An 18,469-nucleotide genomic window follows, 5' to 3' on the forward strand; every position below is an offset into this window, starting at 1 on the left:
GTGACAATGGCAAAGAAAAAGTAAAGTTTAACAGTAAGACACTTTGAGTGGGGTGACCACCTGCTTTTATCATCTTGTCAAGGCCAAACACAAAAGGCACAGTGTCAGGGTGTGTGTTTGATCTGCTTTTATTTCTTGGTTGTAGTCTGTTTTTGTGTGTAGGCAGTCTTCTTTTTTGTTTATCTCCTTGTTGGATGCTTTTCTGTTTGGGTCTCTCTGTCTCTTTTAAAGGTGGGCGTGTCTGTCTCTCTCTCTCTCCCTGGTCACGCCCCCCTTTCCAGTGCTTTCCATGCTCACCTGTGTTCAATTTGCAGCTTGTCGCTGGGGTGCATATATACTGCTCATTCTGCTTTGTTTCTTTGCCAGATTGATGCACCCTGTGCCTTCTTTCCAGCTCTCGTTCATGTTCCATAGTCCTGCCTGCCTCAAAGTGTTTTCGACCACCTGCCCGTTTGTTCCGACCACGATTAAGCCTGATGTTAATGATACTGCTGCTGTGTTTTCTGGACTGTCTACCCGTGTACCGACCACTGCTTGTCACACCACTAAAGTTTGTCAACCAGAGCTGTGTTTGTGAGTCTTGCATTTGTGTCCAAACCAAACCTTTTGTCAGATCAATCTGGCCAACGATGGACACAGCAGGCTCAGACCCCTTTCAGCTGGCGGTACGACACCACAGCCAGCAACTCGCGCAGCAGGAAGACCAGCTCGCTAAGCTGAGTTCTGGTATTAGCGAACTTGCTAAACGCCAGGACACTTTCATGTCCACTGTCAGCGCGCAGATGAATCAGCTCCTGGCGCAACTCAGTCCTTAGGCTTCGTCGGACGCGGCCACCAGGGCCTCCAGCCCACCTTCACTGAGGTCTTCAGCAGCCACTCCGATTCCCACATCTGCTCCAGTGGTTTGCAACCAACTGTTGCAACCGGAACGTTTCTCTGGAGAATCCGGCGACGTCAGACCATTTATTACACAGTGTGAGCTCCACTTCGAGCTGATGTCACCCATGTTCCCGACAGACAGAACGAAGATAGCATATATGATCACTCACCTTTCCGGCCGAGCGGCCACCTGGGCAACAGCGGAATGGAGCCGTAATCCCGACCACCGGATGGACACGCCTCCAGCCCGTTACTCCTCCTCCTCCACTCACTCTCGGCCTCAGCCCCCTGGTGGTACGTGCAGTGGATGGTCACGTGCTTGGTGAAATCACTCACCGCACTCAGTCTGTCAAACTGCTAATCTCCCACTCTCACTCTGAATCAGTTAGCGTTCATGTGATGGATAATATGACTCACCCGATCATTCTAGGGCACCCCTGGCTTCAACGCCATGGACCAAATTTTGATTGGACGAAGGGCGAAATTATATCCTGGAGTCCGTCTTGTAGCAATGTATGTTTGCCTAAGTCTGTCTGTAGTTCGCAGGAAATCAACCCGGATCTGACTGGGGTCCCCGTGTATTACCATGATCTCGCAGCTGTTTTTAGCAAAGCAAAAGCTAAATCATTACCACCGCATCGCAGTTATGACTGTGCCATAGAACTTCTCCCTGGGGCAACTCCTCCTCGGGGAAAGCTATACTCCTTATCCGCACCTGAACGCCACGCTATGAACGAGTACATACAGGAGTCCTTAGCAGCTGGGTTAATACGTTCATCCTCTTCTCCAGCAGGGGCGGGATTCTTCTTTGTAGGAAAGAAGGACAGAACACTCCGTCCCTCCATCGATTACCGTGGTTTGAATGAGGTCACAGTGAAGAATCGCTACCCGTTGCCATTAATCTCTTCCGCATTTGAATTGTTGGAAGGTGCCAGGGTCTTTACTAAGCTCGACTTGCGTAACGCATACCATTTGGTAAGAATTAAGCAAGGTGATGAATGGAAGACGGCCTTCAACACTCCCTCTGGTCACTACGAATACCTTGTAATGCCATTTGGTCTCACGAACGCGCCCGCAGTGTTCCAAAACTTAGTAAATGATGTGCTACGTGACTTCCTGAATAGATTTGTTTTTGTCTACCTGGATGATATCCTCATTTTCTCCCCTGATCTGACTGCTCATACTCGCTACGTTCGCCAGGTGTTACAAACTTTACTGCAAAACGGGCTGTTTGTGAAGGCAGAAAAGTGCGAATTTCATAAGTCCACGGTCTCCTTTTTAGGTTTTGTCATTTCCGCAGGGGAGATTAAGATGGATCCTGCAAAGGTGGTGGCAGTACAGGAGTGGGCAGTACCCACCTCCCGTAAGGAGGTGCAACGTTTTTAGGGTTAGCTAATTTTATAGGAAATTTATTCGAGGATTCAGTTCAGTGGCTGCTCCCCTGCATGCTATCACCTCGTCCCTCCGCCTGTTTGTCTGGTTGAAGGAATGTGACAAGGCGTTTCGAGTCCTAAAAGATCGCTTTACCGCAGCCCCCGTGCTACTCCTCCCTGACCCCACACGACAGTTCGTGGTAGAAGTTGATGCCTCCAATGTAGGTGTGGGGGCTGTTCTGTCCCAGAGGAACCCCACGGACAACAGGCTACACCCTTGTGCCTTTTTGTCAAAGAAATTGACCCCCACAGAACGCAATTATGGCATCGGCGACCGCGAGCTGTTAGCGGTTAAAGTGGCTTTGGAGGAGTGGCGGCACTGGCTGGAGGGGGCACAATTCCCTTTTGTCGCTTACACTGATCACAAAAACCTGGAATACCTCCGTTCAGCCAAACGGATCAATGCCCGCCAGGCCCGATGGGCAATATTTTTTAGTCGTTTCAACTTTACTCTGTCCTACCGCCCAGGCACCAAGAACAGGAAACCAGATGCCCTATCTCGCCTGGGAGAGCCAGTAGACATGCCTGTAGATCCAGGAACGATATTACCCGCTTCATGTTTTGTGTCTGCCTTAACCTGGGACATCGAGAGTAGAATTAAATCGACAATCGGGGATGCGCCAGTTCCTGTCAGGTGTCCGCGGGGAAAACTTTTTGTTCCTCCAGACCTCAGGAGTGAGACAATCCGCTGGTGTCACGATAGTCGGATGTTCTGTCATCCTGGCATTAAAAAAACCTTGTTCGTGGTGCAGCAAAGATTTTGGTGGCCAGGCCTAGTAAAGGACGTCTCTGAATACGTATCTGCCTGCCAGGTATGCGCAATGCATAAATCCTCAAATCAACCACCTGCAGGGTCACTGTTACCGTTGCCAATACCGTCTCTGTGGTCTCATATTGCTGTAGACTTTGTAACCGGCTTCCCACCCTCCAAGGGCCACACTGTGGTTTTAACTGTAGTCGACCGACTCTCCCAAGATGGTTCATTTTATTCCGCTACGGAAACTACCATCGGCCAGGGAAAACAGCTGTGGTTTATGCTAAACCAGGTCTTTAAACTACACGGCTTACCACAGGATATAGTCTCCGACCGGGGCCCGCAGTTTATATCCCGATTCTGGAGAGAGTTTTGCCGTCTCCTCGGGGTAACTTCCAGTTTGACTTCGGGTTACCATCCACAGGCCAGTGGGCAGGCAGAACGAATAAATCAAGACCTGGAGAAAGGTCTGCGGGTGCTTGTGTCACGGCATCCTGCCTCTTGGTCTGACCAACTTCCGTGGGTCGAACTTGCCCACAACAGTTTGCCCTCTTCTTCCACCGGTTATTCCCCCTTCCATGTTGTTTTTGGACACCAGCCGGCGTTTTTTCCCTCGGTCGACCTTAACTCATCAGTTCCCTCGGCTCTCAGTTTGATTCTTCGTTGCCGGCGAACCTGGGAGCATGCTCGGACGATTTTATCCCGTTCTGTAGAAGCTTATAAGACGGCCGCTGACCGCCGGAGGTCCGCTGCCCCATCCTACGTCCCTGGGCAGCGGGTGTGGCTCTCTACACGGCACTTGTCGCTTCAGTGCGTGCCTAAGAAGCTGGCTCCCCGGTTTGTCGGTCCCTTTCCGGTCTCCAGGGTCATTAATCCTGTTTCGGTCCGTCTTCGTCTTCCTCGGTCCATGCGCGTCCACCCTACTTTCCACGTCAGTAACGTCAAGCCTGTTCGGTCAAGTGCTTTATGCCCTCCTGCAGTTCCCCCGCCGTCCACCCGGTGTGTGGATGGTGGCCCGGTCTTCTCCGTGCGTCGGCTCCTGGCCTCTCGCCGGTGCGGTCATGGGTTTCAGTATCTGGTCGATTGGGTGGGCTATGGTCCCGAGGAGCGCTCGTGGGTTCCCTCTCGCTTTATTTTGGATCCTGTGCTTGTTCGCGACTTTCATGCCACTCACCCTGGTTCGCCTGGGCCGTCCGAGGCCGGCCGTGGCGGGGGGGGGGGTACTGTCAGGGGGTGTGTTTGATCTGCTTTTATTTCTTGGTTGTAGTCTGTTTTTGTGTGTAGGCTGTCTTCTTTTTTGTTTATCTCCTTGTTGGATGCTTTTCTGTTTGGGTCTCTCTGTCTCTTTTAAAGGTGGGCGTGTCTGTCTCTCTCTCTCTCTCCCTGGTCACGCCCCCCCTTTCCAGTGCTTTCCATGCTCACCTGTGTTCGATTTGCAGCTCGTCGCTGGGGTGCATATATAACTGCTCATTCTGCTTTGTTTCTTTGCCAGATTGATGCACCCTGTGCCTTTTCCAGCTCTCATTCATGTTCCATAGTCCTGCCTGCCTCAAAGTGTTTTCGACACCTGCCCATTTGTTCCGATCACGATTTAAGCCTGATGTTAATGATAGTGCTGCTGTGTTTTCTGGACTGTCTACCCGTGTACCGACCACTGCTTGTCACACCACTAACGTTTGTCAACCAGAGCTGTGTTTGTGAGTCTTGCATTTGTGTCCAAACCAAACCTTCTGTCACACAGGAAAAAAATCTGGTAAAACAGGGATTCTAATATTCTTCACCACTTGCCACATTAGGCCAGAATGCAGTGCAGTCACAAGATATGAACAGATTATGTTACTTTGTTAAATTTTCTTTTAAATCAATCTCTTTTTTGTTGTTGTTTTATCCCTATTGTGAATCAGCTGTTGCATTTCACTGATCAGTATCAGTATTTGAAAGAAAAAAGTCTTCGGATCCATGTACTATCTCTATTATTTGTTGCAGTCATCAAGAAATCATTCATTCGTTTTCTGCTGTTTATCTGGGTCCGGTTCGCGGTGGCAGCACACCAAGCAGCTCATCCCACACTTCACTATCCTTGGCCAAGTCCTGTAACTCTTCTCGGGGGATCCAGAGGTGTTTCCAAGCCAGATGGGAAATATTATTCCTCCAGTGTGTCCTGGGTCTTTCCCGGGGTCTACTCCCAGTTGGACATGCCTGAAAGACCTCCCTACACAGTAAATTTGGCAAAAATCACCAGTGTGTGTGGGACCATATGTACACTGTCAGTGTTAATTTAACACTGTTGATTTTGCTGTGTAGACAGACGACTAGGTTGGCATCTTCACTAGATGCCTGAACCACCTCAGCTGGCTCTTTTTGATGTACAGAAGCAGTGGCTGTACTCTGAGTCCTTCCTGGATATTTGAGCTTCTCACCCTTTTCAGGAGTGTAAGCGCAGATACCCGACAGAGGAATCTCATTTCCACCGATTGTATCCACGATCTTATTCTTTCAGTCATTACCCAAATGTCATGAGCATAGGTGAGGATAGGAGCATAAATCTACTGATGAATTGAAAGCCTCGCCTTCAGGCTCAGCTGCCTTTTAACCACGACGGTTCGATACAGTGTTCATCATCAAGAAATGTTTTTGCAAATTAACTCAGCATTATTTCCTAAATCATTCTTTCTCGATTGCTCTCCAGATTGCTCCTTTAATCCCATAACACCTGATGCAGATGGATCTGGGGAACATCTTAAGTATTTTCTGATGCCAAAAGGGCATGTAAACTGAGCACAAAGTTAGACGGTGGAAGCAAAGGTTTATTCTCTTCATTAGTCAAGGGTGTGTTCGGGCATGACGTAAAAGCAGCGTGTCACCTGTCATTCACTTTAGACCACAGTGCACCAAAACATGCTACCTCTGCTTGTGTGTTCAGTATTAGAAATATAAACATATGCAGCAGGTAAAGCAAAAGTACCATTTATAGTCGTTCTGTCAAACTGCAAATCTCATTAAATTAAATTAATGTGTTTCTATAAGTTTATTTGTATCTATTTGTTAATATTAAATAACATATCTGAGAATAAAGGGAAATCATACAAGTCTCTCAACCTCAACCAAGATATTCTGGATTTTTGGTTGCAACAGCGTTCTAGACCGGTTTCCGCGGTGAGATTAAGATCCACTGTGGACGCTCCAAGTGAACAAGTGCAGCTGATAGAATAATAATAATAATTTGCTGGGATAAAAATGGCATCTTGTATTTGCAGACAGATAGTCAGAGTGTTTTTGCACAGCTGAGCGTTAGATGTGTTCACAAGCTGCACACGTAATAACTGTTGGTCAGAACAGCACGAGAACACTGAACCATGGATGGGCCTGTGTGTCCAGAGGAGCATCACTAACTTTATTAGGGATCAAATGCAATTTGAAAGCTCGCCACCGTGAATCAAGGGGAAACAATCATTCTGACCCTGGAGAGACTAGGACCCAACACCTCAATGCAAAATCAAAGCACTTATATAAGCTAATATATTTCTGTGCTGCTTTCTCATTTTCCCACACATGCTGAGTGCACGTACATGCAAAACCTAAGAGAATGTGCACACATGCTGCTGATCTAATGTGCCTGTTTATTCTGTCTGTGGATGGGCTACTATACAACCCCAATTCCAATGAAGTTGGGATGTTGTGTAAAATGTAAATAAAACAGAATACAATGATTTGCAAATCCTCGTCAACCTATATCCAATTGAATACACCACAAAGACAAGATATTCAATGTTCAAACTGATAGACTTTTTTTGTTTTTGTGCATATATTTGCTCATTTTGAAATGGATGCCTGCAACACGTTTCAAAAAAGCTGGGACAGTGGTATGGTTACCACTGTGTTACATCACCTTTCCTTCTAACAACACTCAATAAGCGTTTGGGAACTGAGGACACTAATTGTTGAAGCTTTGTAGGTGGAATTCTTTGCCATTCTTGCTTGATGTACGACTTCAGTTGTTCAACAGTCCGGGGTCTCCGTTCTCGTATTTGTGCTTCATAATGCGCCACAAAATTTTCAATGGGCGACAGGTCTGGACTGCAGGCAGGCCAGTCTAGTACCCACACTCTTTTACTACAAAGCCATGCTGTTGTAACACAAGCAAAATGTGGCTTGGCATTGTCTTGCTGAAATAAGCAGGGATGTCCCTGAAAGACGTTGCTTGGATGGCAGCATGTGTTGCTCCAAAACCTGGATGTACCTTTCAGCACTGATGGTGCCATCACAGATGTGTAAGTTGCTCATGCCATGGGCACTAACACACCCCCATACCATCACAGATGCTGGCTTTTGAACTTTGCGCTGCTAATAACCTGGATGGTGTTTTTCCTCTTTTGGCCGGAGGACATGACATCCATGATTTCCAAAAACAATTTGAAATGTGGACTCATCAGACCACAGCACACTTTTCCACTTTGCATCTGCCCATTTCAAATGAGCTCGGGCCCAGACAAGGCGGCAGCGTTTCTGGATGTTGTTGATGTATGGCTTTCACGTTGCATGGTAGAGTTTTAACTTGCACTTGTAGATGTAGCGACTAATTGTGTTAACTGACAATGGTTTTCTGAAGTGTTCCTGAGCTCACGTGGTAAGATCCTTTACACAATGATGTTAGTTTTTAATGCAGTGCCACCTGAGGGATCGAAGGTCACGGGAATTCAGTGTTGGTTTCTGCCTTGTCGCTTATGTGTAGTAAGTTCTCAAGATTCTCTGAATCTTCTGATTATATTATGGACTGTAGATGATGGAATCTGTAAATTCCTTGGGCTTTTTTGAAATGTGTTGCAGGCATCCATTTCAAAATGAGTAAATATTTGCACAAAAACAATAAAGTTTATCAGTTTGAACATTAAATATCTTGTCTTTGTGGCGTATTCAATTGAATATAGATTGAAAAGGATCTGCAAATCATTGTATTCTCTTTTTTATTTACATTTCACACAATGTCCCAACTTCATTGGAATTGGGGTTTGTAATTTATTGGGGAATAGTAATGGCGGACATGAATAGATTTAGCAATCTGACATTTGACCCAATGATCTCAACCTTCATCCAACTTTTTAACCTTTGGCTGACTGTCTCAGGCAGTTGTGCACCACATTTTGTCCATAACGGGTTGCAGCTGTAATTCCTTCATCTTGACCTTTGCCAAAATGATTTTTTAAGGGCAGTTCAGGCTCAACCCTCATTGACATTCCAAGTCTGGCAAAAATTGTCTAAAGGACCACAGAGGAGTAGGTCACCAAGCAGACAGGCAAGCTTGACCTCAACCCCAGAGATTAACCTTTGGCAAATTTGATGTCGTCTGGGTAATTGCAGAGACCAGCTCCATATGTGTGCTAAATCTGATGCAAATGGGAATGAAAAATCTAATTTGAAATTTTGGCCTTTAATCCCAGTGTCCTTGACCTATGCCAATACAAGCCCTTTCAGGGCAGTTCTAGGGCTGACCTCCATCCACACGAGGTCTGATGGAAATCGACCAAAGGACCTGCGATCAGTAGGCCACAAACAAAAAACAAACAAATAACCCCCCCAATTATTATTATATTATTACAGTGTGATTTGCTTATTAAAAAGTATTCTGTGGATATTTTGAAAATACATGTCAGTGATCTAATAACTTAAAACGTGGAATATTTGTGTGCTTTAATATTTTATTGTACTGTCCATGTTTTGTGTTCTGTTCTGCTTTATTCTGTGTGTGTGTGTCTCTCTGCAGCAGGGGGTGATAGTTGCGGGACAAGAGGAATACCTGATTGAGCCCCTTGTCTCACCAGATAACCAAACCAGGATGGAGAAGGGCGAAGAGGCGGAAGGGCGCCCCCATGTGGTTTACAAGCGGTCTTCGCTTCGCCACCAGTACATGGACCAGTCCTGTGGAGTCCTAGGTGAGAGGGCAGATATTTTTTATTTGAAACACTGCTTGAGCCTGGAGGCGTAAACTGGACTGGCTAGTCTGCAGCTTGGCCAACAGCAGAGGATTGTGGTTAAATAAGGTTGCCAGTTGTAAATGGGTGTGACCATGTGTGTGTTGAAGGGCATTGTTGCTTAAAAAATTATAAAATGCAAAAGTATTCTCAGAAAACTGTTCTTGACAAATTGAAGGGAAGAAAAGATCCAGCTGTATAAATTCAAGTCTTGAGAAGTCTGTCTGGTTGCTTAATTATGTTCAAATGTGTTTTATTTATTCATAACCACCCTCCCTCACTTCCCAAGCAAACAAAAAATTTGGTGAGTATACAGGAGTAACCTAGTCTGTCTGTCTGTCTGTCTGTCCATGAATTTAGTAAGGAGCAAGTGCTTAAGCCCCTTTCACACGAGGGCCAACATAGAGTTGCATAATGCAGCGTACCGACTATGCTGAGTTATGCCACACTACATCATGTTTTTGCTCCCCTACGCGGCAGTATGCTGAGGGCTACGCAAGGCAGACACAAAAAATTAAATATGTTTAATTTTTTTTCAGTGTAGAGCGCTGGACACAGAAAGCATGCAGTTTTTAAAGAAATCTACACAACACCCCGTTACTGTATGTAAATCTACACAACACTACACTACTGTACACCAAGCCTCCGCAATTCTGCACAACCCTTTGCCAGGGCAAAAAATCCTTTTAGGCTTTTTATCAGTACATACCTGTATTGATAGATTTTATTCATCCCGCTGTACTTTGCTGGCAATGAAGCTTCAAACCTGTGGAAGAAGAAGAGGCAGGCCGATCAAGCTTCAAGATTGCCAGTGAGAGGACATGTCCACGTCCACTACTCCTCACAGATGGATCGCGCGTGACATCGCCGGCTGCAGCTTTCTTTTACCTCCTCAAGTTCTCTCACGATTGTGGCACGTTAAATAAAGTCCATTAACTCCTGAAAATAATGTATTCAGATTTTTTCCAAGGTATCAAATCTATCTATGTGTCCAGGGAGTCTGTAAAAACAGCGTTATGGAGTCAAGCTTCTCCCCCCTGCACACAAGGTTTTTTTTCCCTGCACACAACCTGCGCAGCTGTTCTTGCATACTAGAGTTGCACAATGCAACTCTACACAGGCCTTGTGTGAAAGGGGCTTAAACCATTTGATAATTTCATTGAAACTTCACACAGTGGTAGCACACCATGTGAAGATGTGCGTGATGGAAGATAATTCTGTTCTGATATCTTTAAGGAAAGATAATTGGACATTTGTTGTCTTTTGTTTTTTCAGATATTTTTCAAGGCCTTGACTAAATGTCTTAATAAGGCAGTATGTCTCTTTGGAGGATCCTTGGGTACCACTGGAATGACTTTGTGTGAAAAAAAAGTTACTTAGGGAGATTCAGATGAGGACCATCACTTGCATCACGAGGGAACGTGGACCCAGGCCAAGATGGAAGTATTATCCCTCCTAAACCAGATTTCCATGGTCTGGAATCATCACAGGAAGTTATCCAATTTGCCTCAAAACGTCAAAGATTCTCCCTGGACATCTGGCACCTCGTGTGTTTCTGATCGGCCATGAGAAGACTTGAGACCCATCATGCTGAAAGTTTTGTCATTCCCAGATCTTCTGTCAGAACCAAATGAACTCTCTGGGAAATGGTCACTTACGCTTATTTTAGCGAGGACCATATCATATCACCATCCCTTGTTCTCAAGACCAGGCACCTACCTAACGTGGCTCCACTCTACTGTATTCTACTCTTCTATTCTACTCTCCTTTTTTAAATATTTAGATATACCTTAGTATACACTAGTATAGTTCTACCTTAGAAACAGGAATATATTATAGAAGACATACCTTACTGAATTTTCATGAATCTTTTGGATCTTATCTGTCGAGGTGGCAATATGGGGTCTTTCTGATTTGCTCCATCTTCCATGTTTGTTCTACCCCTCTTGAATTCAGCTGTTTACCTGTAGATAAGATGGGGCATCCTCCCCAAAGGTCATTACAATGTCCTCATAGGTACCCTTTGGAGACATTCCCTTTTACATGGCATACTGAATCACAGCACACCCACCAGCTTTGTCCATTTTGCCAATGTGCCACATCCCTCCTCACTTCACTTAAATAGTGTGTCTGCAACGTTGCATCCAGTGAGTTGAAATTTCACACATTCTCAAGAGAAATGTTGGTTTCTCAGAACACAAACGACGATGAACCACACCCTACTTTTTTCTGGGTCAGGCTCAAAACTTTTCAATCACCCTTCATAGATGGTTACTTTGGAGAGGTGGGGATGGACTGGTTGTCTGCCTGGGTGGTTGCCATCCAACATCCAAGGTGGTTCTGTGGAAAGGCTTGAGCAAATGCAAAATACTGATTCTGATTGAAATGTCTGTGGTTTCCATGTCTGTGTGTGTGTTGTTGGTCCTCAGATGAGAAGCCGGTGAAGGGCGCGTCATGGTGGCAGCGGACTCTGAAGACACCGCACCATCACGTGGCCGTGGCCAGCTGCCTCTGAAGCGCTCAGTGAGCAGGGAGCGCTACGTGGAGACACTGGTAGTAGCTGACAAAATGATGGTAGGCTACCATGGCCGTAGAGACATCGAGCAGTACATCCTGGCCGTCATTAATATTGTAAGTTTCACAACGCAAAGAATAAGTGCGCATTGCACCAAAACAGCGCTTTTCTACTGATGGTGGTGTTTTTCTTGGAAAATTTGTAAAGGAAACATAAATCCCAAGTGAAAATTGTAAATATTTATGCTTGCCATTGACACAAAATAACATGTATCTTCAAACGGGCTATGGCGTGATTCATGAAAAGTGCTTCTTATTATGGAATGATTCAGTTTGCTGTGATACAGTGCAGTCTGATACAATTCTTTGTTTAATGCAGACTTTCATTTTCCATGAAACACCAGAATAAGCCAAATGTGACATTGCTTACCTTTAAAATCACATTTCATGAAAAACAGGGACTTCCTTTAGGTTTTTGCTTGTATGCTTTAGCATGTTGCCTCTGCTGGAGGCAGCGGCAAGATACAGTAGCAGAAAGCATTGCACAGCGTAGAAGAAGCCCAGAAGAAGAAAGCTGCTGTTAGCATAGCATAACGTTTCCGGTTTGAACTGGTGTGACAGTATTCACAAATTATGAAAGGAATGTAAAGTTCAAACAAGTCCATTTATGTGTTTTACCACTTCCCACTATCGGGCATGTTGAAATTGTTTTTACCTCGCGGGCAAAGTTAACATTCCTGTGATTGGTCTTGTGAGAGTTTTTATCATCAATTTTTCACTTCCTTTTGTCTACTTGTTACACCTGCTAATGATTAGTGTAACAGATCATGTCACCTTTCACTGTCAAATTCACTTTTTTGCGGGTTTTGACTTTCGCATCGGTCTCGCGGTCCGTGACTCACGCGAGAGGTCAGTTTTAGCAGAGTTTCCGGTTAGGGCACAATGTAAACAAACTTTGTGAATTATGGACAACAAGACAACCTTGGGGCATGGCAGAAGTCCATCACATGTGCTACCATCTCCTCTAGATAACCCTCTCAACTTGAGAGAAACGTGTCATCATCATAATCGCCCGTGAACCCACTGATCAGCGCATGCACCCATCCTTATAGCCAATTGTTTACATACACTGTGAGGATGCCAGAACTCTGCTAGCACCACGGTGCATTCTGGGAAGCGGGGGGTTTGCCAGCAGGATCGTGGGAAATGTTAAAGTACATGAATAGTGATAAAATGTGGTGAGGCCTGTCAGGTATTGTTTTTGTCTTTCGTCTTCTTCATCTCTCAGCAGCTACATACATTGACAGTGTCCAATGGTACTGAGTGCGTGTATACACACAGTAGAGATAATACACACAGTGGAGTGTATATACTCTACACACAGTAGAGCGTATACCTCTGCCAAACCCCAGATGCCTTATTTGAGACCAAAGTTATGAATTGGTTTAAAAAAAAATATTGCTTTTATTACTACTCTTCCTGAGCTATGCTACTTCCAGATTAGCTCATATAGATGAGAGCTTCATTTTATGTCCAATCAGATTTCCCCCTAGAATTTCTAGAGTCTTAACCCTCACAAAGCTAGCCAGTTGATGATGAGAAAGCAGCTTATTGTCGACTGGATGTCCACTGGCAAACTACAAACAGATACAGCACAAAACAACCATCAGGGAAGTTCTCTGTCCGATGTCTGCTCAACGTTTTGAGGCATGTACAGAACTTTCCATGGACTCGCCAGACATCAGTTGACATCAGCTGACAAGGAACACGTTTAATGAATGAGAAAATCATTTTTACTGGACAAAAATGAACACAAACAGGTGAGTTATTTGTGATGAAATCACACATTTTATTAAAATGGGCATTGTGACAAATGTAATATTGGCCATGTTCCTGTAACAGCTGAAACTCTCTTCAGGCAGAATTATGTCTATGGCCTGGTTTCTCAGTGTCTCTCTAGCAGGTGCAGATACATATGGTGAGCCACTTTGTTGGATTCTGTTGAATTCTGTTTGTGTGTTTTGTGTTTATGTTTTTGGGTTTTTTTTTTTTTGCTTGGTTAGTGGTCATATGAGTAAATGTGGCTGTTGTGAGTTTTCTCTTTTGTCTTTGATTTGGGATAGATATGATGTCACACTGCATTTTACTGCAGGGCGATAGCTCTGATGGTCTACATGTAAATTGCGAGGCCCACTCCTGAAAGTACCTAAACTTTACTAAAAGCAAGAGAATTTCTACATCAGCATAGAATTGTGGGGCTTTGGGTATGTATAACGTGAAACTTCAAACATTTGTAACTTGTAAGTATTGAACAGAAACTAATTCTGGACAATGTAACTCCTTTAAAGATCTGAAATAAATATTTTGCATGTTGCTGTTTTTTTAAAATGTGTCCTAATGAAAAGGTATGTATGGGGTATGTGGGTATGTGCACTATTTCTATCGCTGGGAATCATTACAAACAGCTAATCTCTAAAACAGGTGCATGCACACACACACGCACATGTGTTTGGAATGTATGTAATCAAGGGTTGGTCTGGTCTTGAGCAGGTTGCATCCGGAGTGTAACATAATGACAGAAAGCAGCAGCGTGGTGCAAAATGGTTTAAATAACACCAGCCACCAGTAATGACAGGTGTCTGTGTGCCAGCAGCAGTTTTAACGTTGCTTTTTTTTTTTTTTATTACTGCTGGTGCTTTAGCTCCCTGATTATTGCTGGCACGTCTGTTGCTCTGACTCTACAGGTTTGTAAGATGCAGACCGACTGTGTCATGGAGCAGTGTTTGGTTACATCTTGAAAAGGATCAAACTGCAATCATGGAGAGAGGCCGCGACACTTCTAAATTAGGACATCACTAACAAATGCAGAAAACACAAATACAAACAAACACCTGCCTCAATTCAACAAGTAGTTGCATCAAAAAATATCTTGCAAATTGAAAAACATGCTTGCAAACACAGAGAACACAAGTGTAATACATAGCACATGCAGCAATTTAACTTGACAATGTGTTTGCTAACAACACAGAAAGAGGTTTCCGTCCAGATGACTTTTACTCATTGTAGGGCTTTATTATCTTTATCTCTACCGGCAAGGCTGAGTATGTTATTATTTGCTTCATTGATGATTTTACTCTTAATCTAGCTATTTTCAATTTTTATTATTACGTCCGCCAAGGACGTAATAAAATCTTGGCATTTATTTATTTGTAAGTAAGTAAGTAAGCTTTATTTATAAAGCGCCTTTCACAGACCAAGGTGTCACAAAGCGCTGCACATGGCATACAAAAATAATCTAAAAATAACATACGAAAACAATAAAATACAATATTAGGCTAAAAAGCTAACTTAAAGAAATGCGTCTTTAGTTGCCTTCTAAAAGTATCTATACAATCCAGAGAATGAAGGGCACAGGGAAGCTCATTCCAGAAGCTAGGCGCCACCTCTTTAAAAGATCTGTCCCCACGAGTTTTAAAACGGGTCCGAGGAACCATCAGCAGGTTCTGATTGGACGACCTGAGGCTCCTGGAGGAAGCATAAGGCTGGATCAGGTCCCTGATGTACTCCGGTGCCTGTCCATGCAGAGCTCTAAAAGTCAATACCAGGATTTTGTAATGAATCCTGTAGGACACAGGCAGCCAATGCAAAGTATTGGAGTATAGGAGTAATATGGTCCCTCCTGCGGGTGCGGGTAAGCAGGCGCGCAGCAGAATTTTGCACAACCTGCAGGCTTGTCTGCTAAGAGACAGGCCTTTGTCTTTCTCTTAGCAGGATTATGTCAAAACTACTGCACGGATTTTTCTGAAATTTACACCACAGATAGATATGAGGCCATGAAAGACTCCACTGAATTTGGAGATGATGTGGATCCAGATTGGTAATCTCTGATTGCTCTTGTTTCATTTGCGATGCATTGAACAGTTAGCGTACTCCAGACTGAAACCTCTTTTTGCGTTGGTAGTACTTCTGTTATGTTGTAAAGTTTTGCAACGTAGCAGCATTTTTGCATTCGTTGTGTGAATTTGCAGCAAATGCATTCATGAAATCTTTGCATGTACTGTCAGATATATTTGTGTGCGCAACATTTCTCAATTTACAAAATATTTTTGATGCAATTCCCTGCTGTAGAATTGATGCAGCTGTTTTTTATTTGTTCATTTTTGTCTTGCTGTCTTATTTTGGAAGTGTAGTGGTCTCTATGGGCCACCAGATAACAGATGAAGCAACGTTCTACAATTTTACACCAACTGCTGTTTCATTTTAAAGACTTATCTTTTGTTTACTTGGCCACGTATTGTCCCTGCGGTTACATTTTGAATTCTTTTTACAATCTAAGATGTTCTGTTTGTGGTGTGCACGAGTGCGTCAGCTGTTTTTAAGACTGGTGTTTTCTTGTTTCCCTGGAGGTCAGGTTGCCAAACTGTTCGAGGATTCTAGTCTGGGGAATGCAGTCAACATTGTGGTGACTCGACTCATCCTGCTCATGGAGGACCAGGTAAAGGGAACACTATTTATTTATTTATTTATTTAACAGCTGTGACCTTTGGTGCTCTCCACTCTCCTGGGTCTCTCAGCGAGCGCTCTGTAACCCTCCACCCCTGTCTGTCACTCGGCGCTTATCCTTATTACTTCTCTCCACACTGCAAAAATGTATTGCCTGGCCAGCGTCTAAAAGCTCCTTGTGTGTGTCAAATTATTGGCTTAAGTGTCACTCCTCCACCACTCCCAGTGGAGGCTGAGTGGGCCTGCACTGAAACCAGAAACGAGAGGATGTGAGGAGATGAGGAATGAGAGAGAGAAGGCAAGGAGAAGTCCGGGAATGAGGGGAGTTTTGTGCTTGCCAGACAGAGCTGCTTTGTGACTGTCCCGCCTGTTCCTGCAGCAGGCGGTGACCTCGCTGACTGTTACTGTGATGCACGTCCAGTGCTAAGAAAAAAAAACACAAACAAAACAAAGTTCATGCAGAATGTCAGCCTTAAGGCATCCTGAACCACAGAGTAAACCAGGTTAAGTAACAGGTTTGAACCTTCACAAAGTGAGAATTGGTACTAACAAATGAAGCCAATATGGAAGTGCCAAAACCTGCAGTTCCTTGCATGGCCACTAGAGGTGAATTCCAAAGGCAACTCATCAGTTTAAACACACACACACACACACATCTTCAACTGCTTAGTCCAATTAGGGGTCTCGGGGGGCTGGAGCGTATCCCAGCTGTCATGGAGCGCGAGGCGGGGTACAAACAGACAAACAATCACACCCACTCGCACACCTACAGACAATTTAAAGAGTCCAATCTACCTAACCCACATGTCTTTGGATGTGGGAGGAAACCCATGTAAACACGGGGAGAACATGCAAACTCCACACAGAAAGGCCACAGGCGGGAATTGAACCCATGACGTTCCTGCCGCGAGGCAACAGTGCTAAGCACTGAGCCACCGTGCTGCCCTCAGTTTAAACTATTTTAAGATATTATGTTATGAATAATTAGAGCATAGTCACTTTGAGTGACAGCTGTGTGCCAGAGTCAGGGCCCTACTAGTGGTGACAGCAAGCTGCTGACAAAACCCGATCGAGTCATTTATTTGTCCTTTCTGAGTATTTTATTACAAATTGTATCTGACGTAATACGACAGAGTGGAAATGTCCTTGTTTTTAATTGTCCATTTGTGTGTGCATGATGGCCGCTTCGCGTACTCTACATCTGTTTGGCATGTTGGATGTACACTTCCTCAGAAATTAACGCGATACATCCACATGCTGCAATATACACATGAGGAGTCAGTGCAGTATCAGGACGATCAACAGCAACAACAAAACAAAACATGCCGTAGGTATTAAAGGCACTGCGCTGCGGTGGTTTGAATCATATTTGTCTAATAGATTACAATTTGTTCATGTAAATGGGGACTCTTCTTCACAGACTAAAGTTAATTATGGAGTTCCACAAGGTTCTGTGCTAGGACCAATTTTATTCACTTTATACATGCTTCCCTTAGGCAGTATTATTAGACAATATTGCTTAAATTTTCATTGTTACGCAGATGATACCCAGCTTATCTATCCATGAAGCCAGAGGACACACACCAATTAGCTAAACTGCAGGATTGTCTTACAGACATAAAGACATGGATGACCTCTAATTTCCTGCTTTTAAACTCAGATAAAACTGAAGTTATTGTACTTGGCCCCACAAATCTTAGAAACATGGTGTCTAACCAGATCCTTACTCTGGATGGCATTACCCTGACCTCTAGTAATACTGTGAGAAATCTTGGAGTCATTTTTGATCAGGATATGTAATTCAAAGCGCATATTAAACAAATATGTAGGACTGCTTTTTGCATTTACGCAATATCTCTAAAATTAGAAAGGTCTTGTCTCAGAGTGATGCTGAAAAACTAATTCATGCATTTATTTCCTCTAGGCTGGACTATTGTAATTCATTATTATCAGGTTGTCCTAAAAGTTCCCTAAAAAGCCTTCAGTTAATTCAAAATGCTGCAGCTAGAGTACTAACGGGGACTAGAAGGAGAGAGCATATCTCACCCATATTGGCCTCTCTTCATTGGCTTCCTGTTAATTCTAGAATAGAATTTAAAATTCTTCTTCTTACTTATAAGGTTTTGAATAATCAGGTCCCATCTTATCTTAGGGACCTCGTAGTACCATATCACCCCAATAGAGTGCTTCGCTCTCAGACTGCAGGCTTACTTGTAGTTCCTAGGGTTTGTAAGAGTAGAATAGGAGGCAGAGCCTTCAGCTTTCAGGCTCCTCTCCTGTGGAACCAGCTCCCAATTCAGATCAGGGAGACAGACACCCTCTCTGCTTTTAAGATTAGGCTTAAAACTTTCCTTTTTGCTAAAGCTTATAGTTAGGGCTGGATCAGGTGACCCTGAACCATCCCTTAGTTATGCTGC

The 18,469-nt window shown here is 44.1% G+C and overlaps 1 protein-coding gene across 1 annotated transcript in view; it reads left to right on the forward strand.

Moving 5' to 3' along the window:
* Positions 1 to 18,469, forward strand: part of adamts10 (ADAM metallopeptidase with thrombospondin type 1 motif, 10) — a 193,316-nt gene that overhangs the window by 39,860 nt on the left and 134,987 nt on the right. The window contains 4 exon segments of the mRNA XM_034180151.1: positions 8,828 to 8,996; positions 11,465 to 11,517; positions 11,520 to 11,666; positions 15,961 to 16,044. Coding sequence (XP_034036042.1) covers positions 8,828 to 8,996; positions 11,465 to 11,517; positions 11,520 to 11,666; positions 15,961 to 16,044 — 453 coding nt within the window.

This window comes from Thalassophryne amazonica, chromosome 10, assembly GCF_902500255.1.
Source record: "Thalassophryne amazonica chromosome 10, fThaAma1.1, whole genome shotgun sequence".
Lineage (NCBI taxonomy): Eukaryota > Metazoa > Chordata > Actinopteri > Batrachoidiformes > Batrachoididae > Thalassophryne > Thalassophryne amazonica.